At 46.8% G+C, this 22374-nt stretch overlaps 1 protein-coding gene across 2 annotated transcripts; it reads left to right on the top strand.

Moving 5' to 3' along the window:
- The first annotated feature begins 304 nt into the window (after positions 1 to 304).
- EMP1 (epithelial membrane protein 1) lies at positions 305 to 18389 on the top strand. 2 transcript variants are annotated; one of them, XM_030841379.2, is made up of 5 exons: positions 305 to 444; positions 15093 to 15205; positions 17173 to 17269; positions 17384 to 17524; positions 18209 to 18389. In XM_030841379.2, exons 2-5 carry the CDS (start codon positions 15128 to 15130, stop codon positions 18373 to 18375), a joined length of 483 nt encoding a protein of 160 aa, XP_030697239.1. In that variant the 5' UTR covers positions 305 to 444; positions 15093 to 15127; the 3' UTR covers positions 18376 to 18389. The 2 variants fall into 2 exon arrangements, with proteins under 2 accessions (XP_030697239.1, XP_060162766.1); XM_060306783.1 differs by lacking the exon at positions 305 to 444 and adding an exon at positions 947 to 1015.
- The last annotated feature ends 3985 nt before the right edge of the window (positions 18390 to 22374 follow it).

Genomic DNA, 22374 nt, shown 5'->3' with positions numbered 1-22374 from the left:
GCTTGTATCCATGGTAACCAAGTCTCCTTTTTGAAGAGGAGGAATGGGCTTCGGTAAACAGATCTATTTGTGTGGCTCCTGTTACTCATTTGAAGCAATGTCACTCCTTTTTCCACTGTGGTCTGTGTGTCTGAGTCACAGGGAGCCTAAACTGGCTCCTCTGAATTGACGGCTCCCTCCCAGCCTCTCTTGACGGACTGCCAGCTTAGCAGGGCGTAGCTTACCAACACATTTTTTTTTTTTTTTAAGCCAGACTGATTCATAGAAACTCCTTTAAAGCACAGTAAAAAGAAACCGCCCATCACACACCCCAGCACACCAGCGCAGGCAACTTATAACCTCGGGAGGCCAGCCCTCCCCTCACTGTGGTCACAAACCTCGAGAAGAGCGGACGCCTGCCACCAGTTCCTGTCACTCTGGGCACCTCGGTCGCTGGACCCTCAGGTAGGACAGCTCCCGACACTGTGGGGAAGCCCTGCGAACTTTCCTTCCTTCCCACTGCTCTCCTCCTTCTGACCTCACCGGAGCTCTGCTTTTTCTTTTTTCCTTTGCTATTTTTCCATGACCCTTTGAAATGAACCCTACGAACTTTTGGCTAAAAGTGGGCCACCGAGACAACTTTTTCCTTAAGGTTCAGTAAAATCTAGTTTGATGGGGGCCCCGGGGGGTCGGGGCCATCGGTGGGGGGTGCTGGGCTGTAATTAGGTCTTGCAAGAACTGGGTTCTTGTTCTGAAAGCGTGATGGGAGCAGGGACTTTGGAACAGGGTATTCCAAAGATTGGTACTAGCTTCCTAGGATACCACTAGCGTATCCTTTATGGGTTTTCTTTATGGAGGAACCACGACGTACCTTTGAAATGACAGGGTGTGCTTGCCCGACGTTGTCAATTCCTGTTTTGATGCGAAGCGCTTCAGGACTTGAACTGTTTCTCTGCGTGCTGGTCTTTTGGGGTGATGGTGGATAGAGATCTGCAGTTCAGTTTATTTTTGTGGCTACTTTTCCTGCTGTCCTTCGGTATGTTCATTCACTTTTATTTAAGTGTAAATATTTTTTCTTTCCATGGGATAGGAGGAGGGGGTTGGTTTGTTTAAAGAAAACCGTTAGAGGGAGAGAGAGCGAGAGAGAGGAAACGCTTTCTTTCAAGTGGAGTTTGAAATACAACGCAGGACGGGTGCCTTTGGTGAAGTTGGGAGTCTAATGTGGATTCCAGAGCTCTCTCTCTGGCCAGACTTGGAGCATGGGGAGAAGCAGGAGGGAAACTGGGTTTGGAGGGGAGGGGAGGGCAGGGCAGGGGAACTTCATCTGTCCCTGTAAAAAAATCGCTTTGTGCTTTCACTTCAGAAACCACAAAATTTTCGTGCTGAGTTGAAAATATGGCATATCAGAAATGTTAAAATCATTTTTTATTTTAGGTGGATGTGGGATTTTTTTTCTGCGGGGAAGGCAGTGATTGTTTTGGAACATTTATCTTCTCACTGTTTCCAAAACACGGCTGTACAAATGCAAACACTCGTGCTAATCATGAAAGGGATCTGGAAAAGGAAGACGAGTGATTTCTATTTGCTTTTTTTTTTTTTTTTTTAAGGTTAGCATTTTGGTGGAGGTGTGGCCCATTTCAATATAGATACTGGTGTATTTTTTCCCCCAGGTAAACAAGGTGAGGAGAATGACAGGATTCAGCTTGTCTGAGGAAATTAGGCTTTTTCTTTGGAAATGTAGTTCATACGAAGAGAAGATTCAAAAGTAATCAGCCTACGTACCTGGTACAGGCAAGGCGCTTGGTAAGATTGCCCTCAAGGGGATGATTAAGTTAGTGCAAGGGCAACTTTTCAAGATGCAGGGAACTCCCGCCTTTGCTTGAAATGTTGATTATTTCCCAGTTTATATGGACGTGGCTTAGGGAAGCCATTATTAAGTTGACGGTAGTGGTATCCTAGGAAGCTAGTTCAAATCTTTTAGTCTGTGCAGGTTAAAACTAATAAGCTAGATTTAACTGGTCAGCAAATAGACAACACTGACAATTCTGGGGGCGTAAACCGTCATCGTGAAATTCATTATTTGTGCGGCATCTCACTTTACGCTGGAGTTTTATAAATCAGCAAGTGCGCTGCGCGTTATTGCCTGGGGTTTGACGTCAATTTAAAGAATGCGGTTCCGATTCCCACCTTCCCCTCTTCCTCCAAGAAGTAGTGAGAGAGTTCCGTGGCTGAGGGAATTTTTGTGGAGTTCAGCTGTGAACCTTTGACAAGACTGAACCGGGAGGGTTGTTTTTCCTCCTGCCCTCAGAGGTGGATCAAATTCCACCCCAGACTCTGAGGACTGGGGCGGGCGTGGAGCGCTGTCTGGAGGGCCGCAGGATGTCCGGTCTGGCGTCCTGGTCCAAGGACCCTCTGGAGTTTACATTGTTTGAGGGTAGGACACTGTCCTGGGAGTTGGCAGAAGGCCATCGAGGACCAACCCAGGGCAGATCACATCCCAGAGCAGATGCTGGCCCCCTCCCAGGAGTACAGGACAGCCTCTAGGAGAGGAAAGACGTCCCCTCCACAGACCGCAGAAAAGACTGTGGCCTTCTCTACTCTTCCTGCTTCTCTCCTCGGCCAGACTTGGCCCATCCAGTTCCCAGGGACATCCAGACTCTGGGGGACCTAGAGAAGGAGTTCCACAGAGGCCACCTGGGGCATGCAGACCCTCTTGGCTTGGACTCGGTGGCTCTGGGGGTTTCAGCTGGTACCAGAACCCCTGGGACCAGCGGAGAGAAAGCAGTCAGAGACCTAGAAGGCTTAGAGGTGAAGCAAAATGGCTTTTCTGTAGACTTCTCAGAGCCTGACAGGGAATAGACCCGAAAAATGGCCTCAGAAAAGGTCACAAGGCAAATATAGTTACATTTCATCCTTGATTTTGTGCCCTGAGTTTGGAAGGGATCTTGGAGGTCAACCCATTCATTCTCTACCATATGCAGAAATCTTATTTTCACACCACCTTGGATGGATGGGAATCTTACATTTCCCTAAAATTGCCAGAGAAGAGACTTGGTAGCTCAGAAGGTACTGCCGTGCTCTCCCACCTTTGCTGGATAGCTCTAATTACTAGAGTTTCTTAGATCCAGCAAAACTGGCTTCTCTATAACTCCTATACTTTGTTCCTAGCTCTCCGGTGCTGAAAATACCCATTCTATTTTCATTGTTGTTGATCCATCCAATGTTCTTTATCCTCTAAACACTTGACCCTTATTCAATATTTAATGGATAAAACCTGATGCATCTGTATTATTATTATTACGACCTAAGATTCAGAAAGAGCAGGGAGCGTTTTCGAAGCTTTGAAACCGTGAGCGTAGTCGTCCATGCGCAAGTGATCTGATTCTGAGGTCCTTTATTTTCTAAACACATGCATATGGTTCCTTCTTGAACCGACCACATGTATACACACAGCTGCCTAGCACAAAAGCTCAGAGCCATTTGGGACTCTCAGATATACGTACTCAGAGGGACACACCCAGTTACTACCACCAGGTCATGGTTAAATCAATCCAGTGCCAGAAACACGGGCTTCTGACTTGGCCTTCTGGGGCTGGTCCCTTAACTTGGTCCATAGTTCACGCAGCCCACGCCTTTCCACTGTGAACCTCCTGTCCTAGTAAGTACAGGAACAGGCTGCCAATCAACATCACCTCGATCTAATTGCTGGTGGGCAGTCTGGACGTCAGTGCCTTGAAAAGAGCTCCTAATCCTTAACTAACGTAGAACTGGAGTTTTCTGACCGTAAATGTCCCTTTTCCAATACTTTTTCCAGTTCTGCCCAGATGACCCTGGATTTCTATTCAGTAATCAAGGGAGCCCAAATACGCTTCCCGTGAGGAGTTTGCTTGAATTCCCAAAACCCCACTCCCCAAACATGCATGTCTCCAGACCACTCTTTGTAACACTTCAGTTACAAGTCATTTCTCTCAATTTAATTGGGATCCGCTGATACTGAAGCACAAGGATAAAAGTAGAAGCCCTTGGGACTGCTGTGTCTCTCTCCCTTTTTAACAAAACATTTGGGTCAACCTTTCCTTCCCTGCTGTGGAAATGGCATTTCTCCGGAGCTAAAATGGACTCCTCTATTCTCGGGGCCGTTGGCCTTATGCAGATCTGGCAGCTTTCACATTTCCCGAGCCTGGTTCATGAATTCTCTTTTCCAGTGGGGTAATTAAAAGTGAGAACCCGCTGGGCTTGGGTTGAAATCGGTGGCATGAATCCTGAGGTAGGTGCAGGATGGCTGAATAGGAGGTCCGAGGGGCCGTCGTCTTGTCCCGACTCTGCTGTGTGACGTGGGCAGGACACTTGTCTTCTCGATGGAGGGAACTGAGCTTGGTGGTCTCCACGGCCCCTTGTGGCTCTGAGACCCTGTTGTTCTAAGATCCTACCATTCTTGTCGTGAGGAGTCCCTCGGCTCACGCTAACAGCAAGCTTAATCCGTAAACACTGGTAGGAAAGTGAAATGAGGCCACGTGTTGCATGGGAACAGGCATCTCACGGAGGACGGAGGACCCAGGCGGTCTCCCTCGCTTCATACGCTCAGAGATCCCTTAGGGACCGGGTCCGCGGGCTTCACCGTCGGGTAGCAGTGAGCATTCAGCCAGGTCTGGGAAGAAAGGTAAGAGGTTTGATTTGTGAAACCCGAGGAGCACCCGCTCAGATAAGCAGGGCCAGGCTAGCCAAGCCTTGTGGGGATATTGACAACAGCAAGGGATCTGCCAGGAGCCAGACCAGGCTCGGGGAAACGTGACGAGCTGGTCTTGTTGGGAAAGGAGCCCCACCTTCTTGTCAGGGAGGGTGCGGCCGCAAAGGTGTGCATGAGAGCTGATGGAGAGCGGACTTGACGAGGAAAGGGGCGGTGCCAGGAGGAAGGGGGCGGGGAGCAAGGGGACCGAGCGGGTTTCCTTAGGCCTGTGTGTCCGGGGAGGAGGGGGGCAGATGGAAAGGCCTAGAAGAGGGAGAAAGTGGAAAGAGGAAGCCAGGGAGAAGGAACAAGGCAGAAGTGTGAAGATGCTGCACTCTTGACTCCCTCCCTCAATGCCTCGAGACAGTCCTTAGGGCCAAGTATTCCTTCTTTGTCTCCCCCGCCGTGAATAATCTTCTGTTGCTCATGGACGCAACATTTGAGTTTCCATCGAATATCTGTGCCAACAGGGCGGGGATCTTCCCCGGGGACGTTTCTTCCCTTTTCAGAAGGGTCATATCAGGGCTGACAGCAGATCGAAGTCCTGGGTACTTTGATGTCTTCTTTGAAATAATCAAAGACCCTGCCTAGGAGGCTAGGTGCGGGGAGCTGGGGAGAGGTTTCCGCTCCTGAAACCAGGGGTCGGACCAGCCAGGTGGGTCCACACTTGTTTCAGAGAAAGGGTTGTGAAGCGGAGACCTCGTGCTTCCCTTTGCCTGCCATGCTTCGCTGGGGAGGGGGGCTTGTGCTGTAGGTGGGAGCCAGGATGGAAGGTTTGAAGCTCGTCTGAGGTAGACAGTGGCAGAGGGGCAAGGAGGGGCGGAGTCGGGTTTGGCCAGGGCAGGCTCAGCTGGTGGCCCCTCTCAGCAACCTAATGGGAAGAAGCAGCGTCCTTCCAAAGGCCCTTCGTTTCTTCCAATGACGCTCTTTCGAGGGGCTTTGCTGACCCTCTGATTAACTAGGAGGCGGTGGGAGGAACAGAGCGAAGGGGAGATCCGGTAGAAGTTCTAGAACTTCTGCCCCGACGTAGGAGAGAAAAGCTCGTGCTGCGGTGGAGAAGGCCTGACCTGGAAGATGCCAGGGGGTGGGCTTCATCCTGACGCTGCCTTCACTCTGGAGATCAGCTTTTCCTCGTCTGTCGAGGAACTGGACTGAATAACCCCAGCCCTGCTAAGCCACTACGCAGCCAGTTGCCCTTAGAAAGAGCAACAAGCCCGCAGCCCACTCCAGGCACTGCGGCGGCCCTGCTGCACCTGCATCCGCCTGGCCCTGCCACCTCCCAGCCTGTGGCCCCGCTGGTGCAAGCCTGTTACTGCCACCTACTGTCGGACCGCCCCCCTGCCAAGGGCCCCTGGGGCCGGGCCACACCTTGATTTTCTTCCCAAACCCTAGTTATTATCTTGGCAACCTCTTCCTCGGAGACATTCTGGCCACCAGAACACTCCTCTTTTGTTAGGAAAAGAAGACAACGAAGCTTCCTTCCTCGCCCAGGGGACGTTGCCCAATGGCCTGACCAGCTGCGGGCCGGGGCCGGGGCCACGGGCTGGGCCCGGCCTCTCTGCCCAGGTCTGGCCTGAGCCTTGGCAGATGTCCCCCAGATCTAGCCACTCCCCGACACAAAAGAGGACCAGGGGAAACCAGAGAGAGAGGTTATTCTCTTTGGGGACATTTGGAAAGACAAGCTTCATGTTGCTTGTTTGCTTCTAGCAGAGTCGCTGGCCCTCAATTTCTGCCCGAGAAGCTTCAAGCCCGTTTTGCTGGGCCGAGCTTCTCATTTTCCATAAAGGAACACAAAGAATAACCAACAACTGTACAGCCTTTGCTCTGTGTCAGGCAGGAGCCCTTCAGTCCTCACACTAAGGCTACAAGGTCTGCAGATCACAGTTAAAACGGGCTGGAGTTTCAACGTGCTTGAAATAGCTTCCAATTTTATATGTCAACTATACCTCATTAACACTGAATTTTTTTTTTTTTAAAGTGGTGCATCAGGAGTTGAACCTGGAATCTGTGCTCTTTTTGCTGCGCAATACTGTGTCTCTCTAGGAGCTACTGTCCAGAGAGGGTATGTTATTTTCCCAAAGTTAGCAGTTAGTCGGAGGCAGAATTTTTAGGAGAATCTGGTTTTCAAATAGGTGCTCTTTTTTCTTTCTTTCTCTTTTTGTTCCCCTTCAATAGCATCCTCCTACCCGCACCCCCAGTTCCTCATCCCTAACTACGGGAGAATCACGCTAGTCGACAGCAGCGCCAGAAAAACATCACCTTTTCTATAATAACCCCCGTTCATGAGAGCCCACATTTGGGAGGTGCAGTCCCCTTACCCGCAGGACCGTGAAAAAATAGTTGTTTTCTTTGGCGCACGTAGATTCCTGCTACTTGACCGCTCATGTTTCTCCTGGTCATAAAAACTGCCCCGTGCACTTGAAAACATCAGACCCTGGAATGATGTGTATGTAGTGAGGTACAGCTTGAAATTCTTTCCTTCCACACCAAACATCAGACACGCAGAAGCAGGAGGAAATAGCCCTTCAGGATTCTTCTTCTCCACATGTTTCCCACGGAGAAATGAATGCCCCCCTCTCCCACCCCTACATAAAAACAATATTTAGAATGGAAAAGTACACTTGACATAAAACAACAAGAACAATGGTCAGAAAAGCTCATCCAAGGTCTCATCCACTCAGCCCTGCCTTTAATCCCAGCCTTTTCCTCCTCCGGATACATCCTCTACGGCTGCTCCCCAAAGAGAGTATTTCCTTTTCTGCTGGACATTCATTTTGCCAACCCAAATGATCCTCAGTGGGAAAGAAACATATCAAAATAAACCAACAAAAGCAAAATGATCCTGATGTGTAGAGGACAGAAAGGCATTCGTGCTACCGCCCTGTACAGTGTCCCCAGGAGAAGCACAGACACAGTTTGGGGTATGCCACGAAGGAAGATGGGCAGATGTGGGCTGACTCATGGAGATCGTACGACCAGGAGTGGCTTTGCCTTTCATCTGGAGAAAGCACGGTGTCTTGGTCTGAGAAAGCGTTCTTCAAAGTCTGCAGGTACCCAGAAAGAGATGGGGATTTCACTGATAGCATCAATCAATGAAAAGACGGAGTGTGTCCAGCAGTTGGGTCATCTCAGGACAGTGTTATGACTTAGTGAGATTTGGGGATCTCAGGTGACGTCCTCTGGCTAATTCTCTGATAACCTGGCAGTTCTGCTGGAAAAGTGACCACTTTAGAAAAATGCTAACAAGGAAGCCTTAGACAAAGCGCAGAAGTAAGAACAAGGTAGTCATTGTCAAGAGCAGCCTCTGATGTGTTGTCAGGACCTTTCTAATGGAAGGGGGTCTTGGTAAGTAGTGAGCTCCCCGTGACTGGAGGAGTTTAAGCATGATTTAGGTAGTTCCTTGGTGTAGATTTATAGATGAGTTTCATGCATTGGGGAGGAATTTTAAAGCCTCCTTTCAGTCAGAGATTCTGTAATTTAAAGAGGTAGATAAGGAAGTTAAATACACAAAATAGTATTTAGAAGTTTAAGATATTTTCTTTGCATTTACTTGTTTCTTCTTGAATAAAAGGGAACAAACACACATATAACCTTGAATATTCAAATGTCAAAGCTACTCGGAGGACTTCCCTGGGGGCGCAGTGGTTAATAATCCACCTGCCAATGCAGGGGACACAGGTTTGAGCCCTGGTCCGGGAAGATCCCACATGCCGTGGAGCAACTAAAGCCGTGTGCCACAACTACTGAGCCTGCGCTCTAGAGCCCGCGAGCTACAACTACTGAGTCCGCATGCCACAACTACTGAAGCCCGAGCGCCTAGAGCCTGTGCTCCGCAACAAGAGAAGCCACTGCAATGAGAAGCCCGCGCACCACAACAAAGAGTAGACCCTGCTCGCCACAACTAGAGAAAGCCTGCACACAGCAACAAAGACCCAATGCAGCCAAAAAATAAATAAGAATTAAAAAAAAAAATACTCAGGAAATATTCACAGAGTTTGCCTGTAGTAAGATGTTCAATACATAGTTACAGTAATATATAAATAATTTCTAAAACTAATACAGGACTAAAGTTCACCTATATAAAAAAGGGGGAAACATTTTCTCTGGAGAATTCTGTTGTTTTTTTATGAAGACTTCAGTTACTTTGACATTTATTTTTTTTCCACAGAAAAGAAAATATTGCCTTCCTTGATTCATTTATTTTCTCGCTGAACAGATACTTTGTACCTGTCATAGACAAGCTTCTCCTTTCAGGAACTTAGAATCTTAGGGGTGGGGGAGTGAAACATTTCCACAAATAATTCTGTTACTAGGCGGGTTGCCACCAGTGATTTTAATAACAGGAGGAAAATGACTACTTCTGTTTGGGTTTAAAATTCCTCGGGTTCCCAGGGCCAGCGTGAGGTGTGTGGATCCTCTTTCCTGATTGGTGGTGGGGTGGTGGTGTGTTTGGAAGATTTGAGAAGATGAGTGACTTGGTCGGATAACCCGGTGACACAGAGCATATACTTAAGAGGGAGGAGTTCAGAGAGAGGATCGTGGGAGAGGCTGATGGTCCTGAGCTAGACAATGACAGTGGGAGTGGAAAGTACGGATGCACGGGAGATAAATACTGGAGGAAAAATGCATGACCTGACTCTGTTATTTTCAGCAATGAAACTGGGATGATGAGGACACGGGAGGGGAAGGGGAAGCTGGGACAAAGTGAGAGAGTGGCATGGACATGTATACAGTACCAAATGTAAAATAGAGAGCTAGTGGGAAGCAGTCGCATAGCACAGGGAGACCAGCTCGGTGCTTTGTGACCACCTAGAGGGGTGGGATAGGGAGGGTGGGAGGGAGGGAGACGCAAGAGGGAAGAGATACAGGGATATATGTATATGTATAACTGATTCATTTTGTTATAAAGCAGAAACTAACACACCATTGTAAGGCAATTATACTCCAATAAAGATGTTAAAAAACAAACAAACTGGGATGAGAGGAAGGAGTGATGGGGAGGGACTTTGGCATCTGGTCATTATTGCTCCTGTCTCCCCGGAAAAGCCTGGGCTGTCTTCAGCTGCCAGGGAAATGACTAAACTGTCTTTGGCTGGCCAGCCCGATCCACAGGCTTCTCAGAAAGCTGTCCTGTGCCATCTGGGAGAGGATGCCTCCACTTGGCCTTTGTCTGTGAGACTCTCACACACTCCAAGTGAATCACAGACATTTGAGCTCTGTGGGACACCCCCCCCCATTGCTCACACAACCCCCAGATCCCTGTTTCTGATTATGTGACACCTCCAGTCTCTGGCGAGTTCTTCAGTGACTCAAGCCGAGGATTTCCATCCCTTCCTTTGCTGGAGAAGTGGGTTTGGGGGGCTCTATTCTGTTGTATTGATCCCAATTATTGTTCCTTAGACCACCCTCAAGCGTTGCTTCCCCTAGACCCTGGTCTCTGCTCAATAAACTCACAGACTCCGGGGCAGAAAGAAAGTGATCTGCCCCCTAGCTTAGCAATCACGGGGCCAAATTACTAACATCTCAATTGTCTGTTTAGAAGTCAATGATTCTCAAAGTCTCTACGGTACGAGTTACCCATCAGAAAAGGAAAGGTGTCCACAGAGGCCTGATTCATTTCTCCTGGTCAGAACGCCCTAAAAGTGTCAGGCTACCTGAAAAAGACAAAGAGAAAGGCAGTCTCAGGGATATGTTCCTTTGATTCTTTCTTTTTTTGGGGGGGGGGTTGGGTATGAGAGGGAGGCAAGACACCAATAAAGATTTAAGTGGACGGAGCCAACTAGAGAGGGCGGTTATCTTTCTCCCTAACGTGAGTTAGTGGTTTACAGCTCCAATCACCAGCAACCGTAATCTTCAGGCTTATTTTCACTAACTGTAATAAATGTCCTATTAGCAAAGAACTTCATCCAGATCTAGAATGGTCAGTGGTTGTGAGGCTTGTATCGGGGACAGGAGTGTAAAGAGACCACCGCCCTAGTGTGGTCTGGGCGATGCGGGGAGAACAGGGGAAGCATGGTCAGAAACAAAGATGGCGGTGGTGGAAAAGGAACCGGCGGGCCTGTCCGTTAGGGCAGAAAGAACAGGAAAGGAATAAAGAGAGCCTGTGTGTGGCTCTAAGTCACTAACCTCCATTTCTCTTAATGATCACTTCTCTCTAGAGTCAGCATTCATGCCTCCCCTACTTTTCTCAGTTTCCCACCCAGCCCCACGGAGCCCTGACCACCCCCGTCCCCAAGCTTGATGGGTAAATGAGGGTAAAGGGGGCGATCCTACTCTGCTTCCAGTGGTGGGAAGAGAAATGTGTTCCTGGCACCCCACATAGAACAGTCAGTGGACATCCTATCCCTTGAGAATGCAGTGGCTTCACTAGCTCTGGTGGCCTGGGTCCAACTCCAAGAACCACAGATCACGTTGTTAGGGAAGTCCCAGCCACCACGGGACAAACTTTGGGCCGTTCCCGAGCACCGATGCTCCGTTGGGAGGAAGGTGTGGCGCCCAGCTCTTTAGAACCGCCATGCCGTTATCCTCTACTGCCTGGTTTGAGCTGCCCGGCTATGACTAGGGGTCTGCTTTCCGTTGGTGCGTGCCATCCGTAGCATTTTGGAGAGGTGGGAGAGAGAACTCAGTTATTGTTTTAGTGAAACATACTGCCACAAAAGAAAGTTGTAGCAGCCAATACTTCCAAAGATATAAATGCTCAGAAATGGTCTCTTTTCAGCGCTTTTATCTGAAGCAAGATATACACGAGGCCAGGGAATGAGGCGTTCAGAAATCTTCCCTGCCTGTGAAGGGTGGGTGGACCCCGTGGGAGCATGGGGTCTTCTTTGATTTCTACCCAAACTGCTCTAAAACTTGATAGGTCCCCACTCATCTGCTGGGGGGCCTCTAGTATAGGGACTGAGTACCTAGGGATGATGCAGGCCAGGCATTTAAGAAGACAGTTCATTCTGTTTCCAAATGTGTTGGGGAGAGCCATTGAAATGAAAGGAGGCCCCTCTAAGCTGACAATGGATGATACTAATAAAAACCTGACAAATTGGGGGCAATGAAAAACGGAGAGGTTACCATATGTGTTATGCAGCAGCTCCTACTTCCGGCTGGACACAGCAGCCAACAGTGGAGAGAATTGTGTGTTCCGCGCACTACAAACACTTGCTAATCCAAGACAGTTTGCTCCTTTCTTTGGTGAAAAGATGTGGCATGATTACAGAAATCTAAATACCCTGAAAGAGAGTCGCTTCCTTGCTCGATTCCGCCACTCACTCCTGCCTGCACCCTGCAGGGGAATAATGGTCAGGGGGGACTGTGGGTTAGATCAGAAGTGAGAGCCATTGGCCAGGAACTCGCGTGCCCAGGGGGTGCAGTGGACCAGCCACGGTGAAGGTGCAGGGTAATTGGAAGGCAATTATGTTCAAGTCATTAAAATGGACAGTGTGAGCCGGGGAGAAAGGAATCAGACTCAACTTTGGAGGGTTACAGACCAATCCAAGGAGACGGAAAACACTGCTGGATCCCCAACAGCATGTAAGGGAGGACACTCAGAACATTTTCCTCGACCTCATTTAAGAGGCATCACCTGGTGTGTTATATTCTGTCTTTGGTCCCTCAACCCCTATTAGGAGGAAGGTGTTTGTAAATTAGAAGCAAAGGAATAAAAAAGTCATTTGTAGAGCCCAAGGAGGATTAAACACGACTTGTTATATAATATTTTTTAAAATAAATTTATTTATTTTAATTTTTGGCTGCATTGGGTCTTCGTTGCTGCGCGCGGGCTTCCTCTAGTTGCGGCGAGCTGGGGCTACTCTTTGTTGCGGTGTGTGGGCTTCTCATTGAGGTGGCTTCTCTTGTTGCGGAGCATGGGCTCTGGGTGCATGGGCTTCAGTATTTGTGGCACAAGGGCTCAGTAGTTGTGGCTCACGGACTCAGTAGTTGTGGCCCACGGCCTCTAGAGCGCAGGCTCAGTAGTTGTGGCGCACGGGCTTAGTTGCTTCGCGGCGTGTGGGATCTTCCCGGACCAGGGATCGAACATGCACCCCCTGCACTGGCGGGTGGATTCTTAACCACTGTGCCAGCAGGGAAGCCCACGTTATATAATATTTTAATTCCCTGCATTCAGAGAATTAATTCATGCCTGTTCCTTTCTCCATGAGGGGTGAGCTCAGGATCTAGTGATGGTGTGAATCTTGGGGGTGCCGGGAGGATGGGTAGCACAGGGCGGAGAAGAGTGAGGATTCTCCTCCTCATCTCTAAGGGGGTGTTCCTAGTGGTCCTCCCACGCAAGGGGCAAGGATTAGGCATAAGGACAATTTCTAAGAGGACCTAAATGATTTTATACACACTGCCTTGTGAACTGGAGAGCAGATATCCTATTACTGGCACTTAACATGGGGCAGCCTGGTGACGGATGGACTGGGCTGGTTTGGTGTCAGCTACTCAGTTTCATATAATAATAATAATAGTAATAGTAATAATCACAACGAAAGCGACCCCATTAGTATCTGCCACGTGCCAGGTGCTGTGCTGGAAGTTCTCCATATATGATCCAATGTACCCCTCACATTTCCCTGTATGAGTAGCATTGCAACCCTCACTTTACATAGGAGGAAACTGAGACTGGAAGGTCAAACAACTTTATACGATTCTAACTCAACTTCGGTCTAATTCAAAAACCTCTTTTCACTGTGCATTAAAGTCAAGCAGAGAGTTGAGGAAGTGTGCAAGGACCTGAGAAAAGCAAAAATGCATTTGAACGTGTGGGGAGGTTATTAATAGCAGGCACGAAAGCTCCAAGCTCTCCCCTGAAGCCGCAGGAGAAACGTCATCATTTTGGTCGTTCACAGTTCCACTGGACACGTTTCTACAAAAAGAATCTAGGTGGCAGGAGGTGCTCGGATGGGGAAGGAGGGCGCGGGGTGGGGGTTGGAATGGGTCGGGTGGGCAGTGGGGGCCAGTGTCTGCCTCTCATTCCTAGCCTGTCAAGAGCAAGGCCCCCGGGGTTCCGTAGGTCATTCTAGACTTTGAGTGCCTGACGAGGAAAGGGAGAGGAGATCAAAAACATCAGAAGTATGGGAATGATTGTATCCGTGCTTTCCAGTAAATACCCGGTCCGATGTGAAAGGGGCTCAAGCACACTCAACGCTTCAATTAAATGAGGTAGAGGGAGAGAGCGAGAAGCGGGGCACAGTTACTGGATGTGCACCGCCAGCTCCTCCCTGAGGGGGGACAGCCACACATCCACCCTGCCTAGGGTGTGAATAACCCGAGCCCTTTCCTTCTGAAGTCCCCAGCCGAGCGCCGCCGCCTCTGAACTGTCTCGGGCGTGAGTGACGAAGCACTCCTGTAGCTGACATTAATCAGAATAGCTGCCCTCTCAGGCATCCTTCACACTTCCTTTATTTTCTAGGTTTGATGACCCATGGGCTCCTGTCTTCTATTCTGCTGAGATTACGGCTGAACGCTTTTGTTTACCCATGCACTTTCTTAATCTCTATGAGTTCCCCATCCCCCCACCCACCGTGTGATGGATGCCTTTGCCCATCTGCTCTACTGAGTCCTGAAGGATTGGCATGTGGGTAAATGTCAAGCACAAGTCAAAGGCACATTTGGTCTCTCGAGCTGCGTCCAGCCCCCAGAACCGTCATATTGAATCATAGGAAATAGAACCCTATGCCCCCAGGTCAACAACAGAGTCCCTACCATGACACAGCCCAAACGCCCCGGTGTGGTAATACCAGTCTAAAATGTTCCATTGGTAGATGATCAGACCATTAAACTGTAATTAGGTAGTTATAATTATTGAATATTGAACAGCATTATTATACTAGAAGGTATGGCTCTCACGTTTTATATCTCATCTGGGATCAAGTTAGTAGCCCATTCAGTCTCTGGGCATTGAGTAATAGCTGCTGGTCTGAGGAAAATTCGATTAAAATTGCTGGGTGAGCAGTTTGATAGATGCGTGGACACTTCCCTAGTGGAAAATAGAAATTTATATGACATTGTTGCACAGAGACCTGGAAATTACAGCTGTGAAAGCCCTTTTAAAAACCAAAGTCCTACTTTTGGCCTCTCAAACACAAACAAAATAAAATGATAACAGTTACCATAAAATTTTCTTGTTGAAACAGGCTGTATCAGAAGGATGAGTGTATAAATACCTGAGAGGCAGAATTCTGTTTCTGTTTAGGTCTATTTAAATAGACGAATAGGCACTTGTGGGAACTGGGCTAACTAGTTGTTTGCAGGAATTTATGACGAAATCTTGATGGTTTTTACTGCAGCTCTTCCTGATTTTAGCAGCTAGCCCACCCAGGTGGGAAAGCTGAATTACTGTGTTGAATCTGACAGTAACCTGCCCTTTCCCTTTCTTGTTCTCCTTTCTTTTCAGAACTCTCTTCACTCCCAAGCCATCAAAAAGCCAAGATGTTGGTGTTACTGGCCAGTATCTTTGTGGTCCACATCGCCACCGTCATCATGTTATTTGTTTCCACCATTGCCAATGTGAGTTGTGTTCTTCTGTTCATTCATTCATTTGGAAGTTATTTGCATATTTACATAAAGTGCTACAAAGGACGTTTAAGCCATAATTCCTGCCCTTTGTGAATTTACAGTTTAGTCATGGAAAAAAATAAACACATACTTGCACTTCAGACAGCTAAGTAACAAGTGTCTACATGAGTGATCCCGCCAGTCTGGAGAACACAGCGAGGCTTCTCAGTGTAGGTGGAGCTTGGAGGACGGGTAAATGGGTGGGGTTTCTCTCTGCTAAAGATGCAGAGAGAAAGGAGCATGGGACGCCTTCTAGGTGTGCGGGTCAAGGAGCCCAGCAGGGAGGGACAGGCTTTGTTCAGGGCATGATGAGGACACCTGCGTGGCAGGGCAGAACTTCCCTTCCTTCTGGGGACCTTGATTAGAAGGAGAAATGGGAGTGAGATCATAAGACACTTTGGTGGCCCGACCCCCAGATTCAAGATCTGGACAGAGAGTAGCATGTGAGAGTGGAATTTTGCAAGATTAACACGATTCCCCTGAATTAACTCAAACAAAACAACCTAAAAATATGGAGGTAGCAACAGGCTCTTCTCTCTGAACCTTGGGCTACTCTGACCTCTAGTGGTAGTTTGCAGGGTCCATCGTGCTTTTCTCAGAAATAAACAAAGACAGCTCCTCGGACCCCAAAACCAAGGCCATCCATCACTAGACAGACAAAAAGGGTTCCAGAACCTGTTCGGGTCCCTGCTACAGTTGAAGGATAAATGGGTTTTCAAGTTCAGAGTTTTGCCAACATCGGTGGGTATAATTAGAGGCAAGGCTAATTGAAGCACCACTGTGATAAGCTAGAACGCTCACCCACGTGGCCTCCCCCAGACTCTAATTTAGCCGTTCTGTATGCTGCCCTTCAAGTCTCTCAGGATAACAGGTCCGATAAACAAATTCAAACTGTATTAGTGGATGCTGAGTGCTGAATATCTGAATTATCAGCTTCTGATACGGGGCTGGACACAGAGTTGTTTATTAAATCAAGAGCAGGCAGGCGATTTGGCATCCTGGCCCTGCTTTTCCAATAACTCTCATTTGAGCAGACGCTCTGTGGAGACAGGGCTGGGTGTTTGTTTTCCATCCCAGAAGGATAAGTGTCTTGCTGGCACCGTGGTGAGCCTCGGGGAACACATTTTGGTCATTCTTCTACTTTCAGCTGCCGCCACAGGAAGGCTGTGGCTAGACTATGTTATTATGGAATTACTTTGCATGTTGTGACGATCAAGGTTTATCTTTCTGTTTAGATGAACGTGGCTTATTGATCACTCAGCTATTTTCTCCGTTGCCCTTTATGTTTCTTACTTTTTTCCAGTTGAACATTTTTCCTGAACTTTTTTTCCCCTCTAGCCAGGCCCTTCCATGAAACGATCTTGGTGGGGTGTAGGAAGTGTGCCTCCTTAAAACCAATTTCCTCACGCAGGGTTTCCATTTCTTAGAGCCTTAGAATTTAAAATCGCGATGGTTGAATTACTTCTTTTCTTTTCTTTTTTTAAGTGATGAGGGATGTGAGGCCCAGAGAATGAGGTGACTTTTCCTTGGTAACACGTTCTTCTCTCTCTTTTTTCTTGGGACCTTTGTGACTTCAGTTTTAGTGAGACCTTATTTCCACCAAGAGATGGAAATAAACCATGTTTTTGGCTAAATATGGAGTCTTGGTTAAGATTTGGTCCTGACACAAGGTGATCTGTTGTTTCCTTTTCTTTCAAAGCAGGGGGTTAGTTTTTAAACAACTTTTTATTTCTTTTTAAAATTTATTTCAAAAAAATTTTACTGGAGTATAGTTGATTTACAATGTTGTGTTAGTTTCAGGTGTACAGCAAAGTGAATCAGTTATACATATACACATATCCACTCTTTTTTAGATTCTTTTTCTGTATAGGTCATTACAGAGTACTGAGAAGAGTTCCTTTATTTCTTTTTGATTTCAGGCCTGGATGGTTTCAGATGTTGGAAAAATATCAGTAGGTCTTTGGAAAAACTGTACTTCCGCTGACTGCAGCCACAACCTGTTATACGGCAGTGAAGGTGTGTACAAAGATATTGTACTCAGTGCTGACAGTTGGTGCGCTCAGGGAAATGGCCAGTCCCTCGGGGACTGGGTAGCCTAACACCCTCACTCCCCCCACCCTGTGTCCACAGATGCCCTCAAGGCAGTGCAGGCCTTCATGATTCTGTCCATCATCTTCTCCGTCATCTCCCTCGTGGTCTTCGTGTTCCAGCTGTTCACCATGGAGAAAGGCAACCGCTTCTTCCTCTCAGGGGCCACCATGCTGGTGTGCTGTGAGTATCAGCTTACCCAGAAAAAGCTTTTCCCGTAGATCTTACCATGGGTGCTCCCGGCAGCTTGAACAGCTGAGCACGTGGGGCAGTGAAACCGCCTTGTACGATTTGTGCTTTCTGGGAGAACCCCTGATAGCTGCTTGGAATAAGAACCCTCGTAGGCTTCACTGTTTAAACCTGGGCTCCCGGGCAGCTACTAAGTGGCTGGAGTCCGTCCATCAGTAGCACTTGTATACAGGACCCTTGAAGGGGGCAGGGATGTGGGATTCCTTAGAGAGATGAAGCCACTGCCAGAATGCCTGCAATGATCGCCATTCCCACTCTCCTGTCGTTCTTCCCCCACACACGCAGTTTGGTGGAAGGCGTGTTCTTCTGCATGCCTCAGGCAGCCTGCCCTTGTGTGCTGGGGTCCAGATGGGAAGGCTGAAGGGTGGACCCGAGACGCTGTGTTTCATCCACACAAACCAGTGCGGATGTGAGAACCTGAGCATCTCTGATTTGCCAACACAGCCATCAAGCTTGGTTTGGGGCAAATTGACAGAACTACCTTTGGGGGTCCAATTTCAGATTCATTTTCCCATCGCCCATGAGGGAAATAGGCTCTTCCTAAAATTATAATATCTTTTTCTTGGTTTTCATGTTAAGAAATCAAACCAACAGCTAATCGTTGTTTTTCGCCTGCAGGGCTGTGCATCTTGGTGGGGGCCTCCATCTACACGCATCACTATGCCAATAACTCTAAAGACTGGTACCCGGAGAGTCACCACGGCTACTCCTTCATCCTGACCTGGATCTGCTTCTGCTTCAGCTTCATCATCGGCATTCTCTATCTGGTCCTGAGAAAGAAATAAGGCTGAACACGTTATTGGGGATCTGGGGGGTGGGGGTGGGGAAGAGGGAGTCCTTGAATCTGGGAGAGGAGTGGACGTTGCTAAGCAGGAAAAACCAAGAGAGGGAATTGGGGGGAGGGGAAGGCAGGGGGGAGGGGCTGAAACCCAAACATGACTGAGAGGGTCCCGTACTGTCCAGCCCCTGCCCTGGGAGAAAGCCGTGGGCTGGGATGCATGCTCCCTGGATGAAGGCCAGAGGGCCTCCCTCCAGCCTCCAGCTGTTATCAGTTACATACACTGCCTGGGGCCCCAGCAGCTGCCACATTGCTGACTCTACTTCCGAGGGTGAATTCAGTCTTCAGACCTACTGCACCTAGTTAATATAGCGGTACAAGTTCCGGCAAGGGCAGATGCTGTTCTTGTGCGGAATACGCCAGGCTTGGAAGCCATCCTGCCCTTCTGACCCAAAGCAAAACAGTACCATCTGAAGGGCCCGCAGTACCATCTGCGGGAGGACTTTGGCCAGTGAGCCATTATCCCTCGTTGGAACAGAGATTTAGCTCTGTGGTATTTGTGACAAAATGGGAGGAAGAGAGATAGTGATTAAGGCTAAGTTGGTGTGTTAGCTAAACTGAGAAAGAGAACTTTTCACAATGGAAGGCCTGGGGCGTGGTCAGAACCCAGACTAGACCTCACACAGCTGTCCCTCGTGGAGACCTCTTGCTACAGACTTTGCTTGGCCTCTCCTTTAAAGCCAAGGCAGCTCTCTGGAGTTTCTGCAAAGCCACTAACGACCAATTCAGTGGTGGAAGCACCACTCAAATTATGGGAAAAAGGGACAATCTTATAGCAGGGTTATGTTAGAGTTATGTTATTAGGAACCTCTCTCCATGCAATCAATGTCTGTTTTAAGTACGTAACGTGAGAGAGAAGGACAAAGACCCGTGCAACACAATCTGTTACTCTCCCTCTAAATTATACACTTTTGAGGAAGTTTTATCTAATTAGCCACATTGGGGATCAGGGCTCCTAGGCTCAGAGACAGCTCTAGCTTTGACATGAGCTGGTGGGGTTGCCTTTCAGAGGTCCTGCCTATCCCACAACACAGGTGAGGCAAGGCAATTCTGGAAGCTTCTTAAAATACACACAAACCAAAACCAAACAACAAATCCTTGGATGAAAGGTGCTATATTATTGTCAAGTATTAAGCATACTAGATTCCAGTCACAATAAGAACAGAGTGTCTGTGCTTCCAGGAAAATAAGAAAATTTCCGTGAGAGAAATAAAAATATAGGTGATGGGCACATATTTTCTTTAAGGAAAAAAAAAACCCTAAAAACTCTTGTGGTACCCAGTCCGGTGGTAATTGAGCTTGTCTGCTGCCACAAGAGTGTTTCTATATAGGACTTAGAAGTATGGTATTAGTGTGGTGTTCCTGGTTAAGCAGGCATTGCTCTGGCCTGGCGCAGCTATTTTAAGCCATCTCAGATTCTGGCTAAAGGGTATTTTTTTGGTGGAAGACATTTCCTTTACCAATCTGAGAATATCTACCCAAGGGAGAATCTGAGACATCTTGCCTACTTTTCATCTTCTAGCTCCCTCTTCATCCCGTTTCTTATATGCGTTTCCTTTTGGGGAGCTATTATGCCACAGTTGCTGGTATTTATGTAAAAGGACTATTACTAAGCATATTTCTCTGTGTTCGTTCTGGTTAGGGGAATGTTGAGAGCTGGCCACCAAATTATCTGGGCTGTTGGGTAAATTGGTTGTCAGGCAAAAACTGTGGGATAGTGAACTTTTAAATTATGATTTAATGATCACATGACTTTAGAAGGCTGTCTTGAGTGCAGAAGCAGATTTACATATCAGATACAGCCAAAAGAGATACTAGCATTGTGTTAAAAAGTCAAACTGTGACTGGAGTGAACCATGTATTCCCTTGTCTTTTACTTTGTTTCTGTGCCATTTATGTCTCATGTAATTTGCATTACGTTGGTGGGTTGTTCTAGTACTGTATTTGGCTTCTTCTTTAATAGATTGGTATTTCATATACTATAATTGTAAATATTTTGATACAAATGTTTATAACTCTAGGCATATAAAAACAGATTCTGATTCCCTTTACCGTGTGAATGTTTTCTTTCAAAAAATGTAGGAAAAATATGGATGATAATGACATTTATTCCTAATTAAGTTGTCAATCAGTTCGATTTGGACAAGTTGGCATTTATCAGAGACATTAAGCTACTTTCAGGAACTGAAAGTATAGTTTTATCTTGCTTTAATTAAACCTCTTAAGCAAAAAATGGAACCTTATAAGCTAATACATTAGAGAGAGGTTATTATCTTGAATCAGAATGGGTTATGACGTTAACAAATGAGATGCTTGTACATTTTCTTTGAAGTAGCGAACTCCTGTAACGTGTCTTCAACATATAAACAATTCACGATGGTATGCGTCACCTACATGTGCAGGAACCCATTCATTGCATTACCTGGGGCGTAATCTGTATGGACTCTATGAGAGAAGGAAAGATTTGCGGCTTTCTGGGTGCAGTAAGGACCAGAACGAAGCGTGGAAAGCAGGGCTGGTGCTGTGGACCCCAGCATCATGTCAACACCAATACGATAAGAGTGGTTTTAATGTGGAGTAGGCCATCTTTCACTCCCCTGTGGTCTTGGATGAAATAACTGCACACAGAGTAATGTACAAAAAAAAGACACAATGGAACCCGAAAATAAGACTTCAACATATTTTAAATTAAATTAATCTCAAATGGCATCGGTTATTGATAGCCTCTTAGAGACCTATATGAGTCACTTCCAAAAGTTATCTTCTTAAGCTGATTGTTTGGGACTCAGAGCATATTTTCCATAGAGACAATTTACAACAATCTTACTTATCATATGGGCTAAAAAGACTTTTGTAAGTCTAGCCTGGAAAAGAAGTTTCGTAATGATTTGACTATTATTGTTGTTTTCAATGGGAAATGAGTTAGTTAAATTCTGGAGCCTGGAACCCTCTGTCGCCCCTCCAGACCCTTCATGGTAAGAGGAGTATATCTGATGCAGGGGGAGATGGACATATGGCTGCCTGGGAGTCACTCTTCCCCGGTCATGTCAGAGTTTGCCATTGAATATAGGAGAACATGGCCTTTAGCATGACTCTGGCTATAAATATACATATATAATTTTGTAAACTGGGTGTTCTTAAGCTAGGACTGCTTGTTCCATTCTCTGATCTCATGGTTTAGAATCAGTCTTAATTTTCCCACTTTTATTAGCATATCAATAGCTTAAACCCAGTTTACCTAGGAACTTTAGAATGATTCTAACTCCTTAGTATAATAATTGACAAGCTTTTGAAAATGATGAAACCTTACTATTTTGGTTTGATTTCACATCTTTTCCTCCCTCTTGTAAAATAATGACAAAGGGCACATATATCTATAATTTTTAAGGTGAATCAAGTGGTCGACAGCGGTGGGGCTGGGGGCTGGGAGAAATGAGTGAACTCTTTGGGTTTTTTTTTTTTTTAGCTTAAATAAATTGCATTTTTAAAAAATGGTATTAAAAAGGTATACTTTTCAATTGGTGATTCTGATGCCTGACATGATACAAGTTGATTGAAATAGAAAAAAAAGTAAAGCTGTTTTGAGTATTTGGGTACAATTTTGCCATAGCTCTTGAGGTAACTAGGCATTGCAAAATCAGGTTTTGAGAATTATAGTACTGGATTTATGAGTGACATAGATTACACTCATGAATCTGACACTTGGTCACCTTATTTTAAAGAAGTTAAAATCATCCTGGCCGTAATATTTAAACCCAGATTTGTTTCCATAAACCAAGTTACCACACTCACTCAACATGGCATAATTGAACTGACTCTACTAATTTCTTGCTCCAGAATAATTCAAATTCTTTACCTCTCATTGTGTTTAATGCTTGTCAGAGCTCCTGGAAGGACAGGTAGAAGATCGATGCAGATAACTCTTAATTGTTCAGTTTAACTTCAT

Source organism: Globicephala melas, chromosome 10 (assembly GCF_963455315.2).
Source record: "Globicephala melas chromosome 10, mGloMel1.2, whole genome shotgun sequence".
Classification (NCBI taxonomy): Eukaryota; Metazoa; Chordata; class Mammalia; order Artiodactyla; family Delphinidae; genus Globicephala; species Globicephala melas.
Note: the sequence above shows the minus strand (reverse complement) of the source record. Positions and strands in the feature narration are given on the sequence as shown.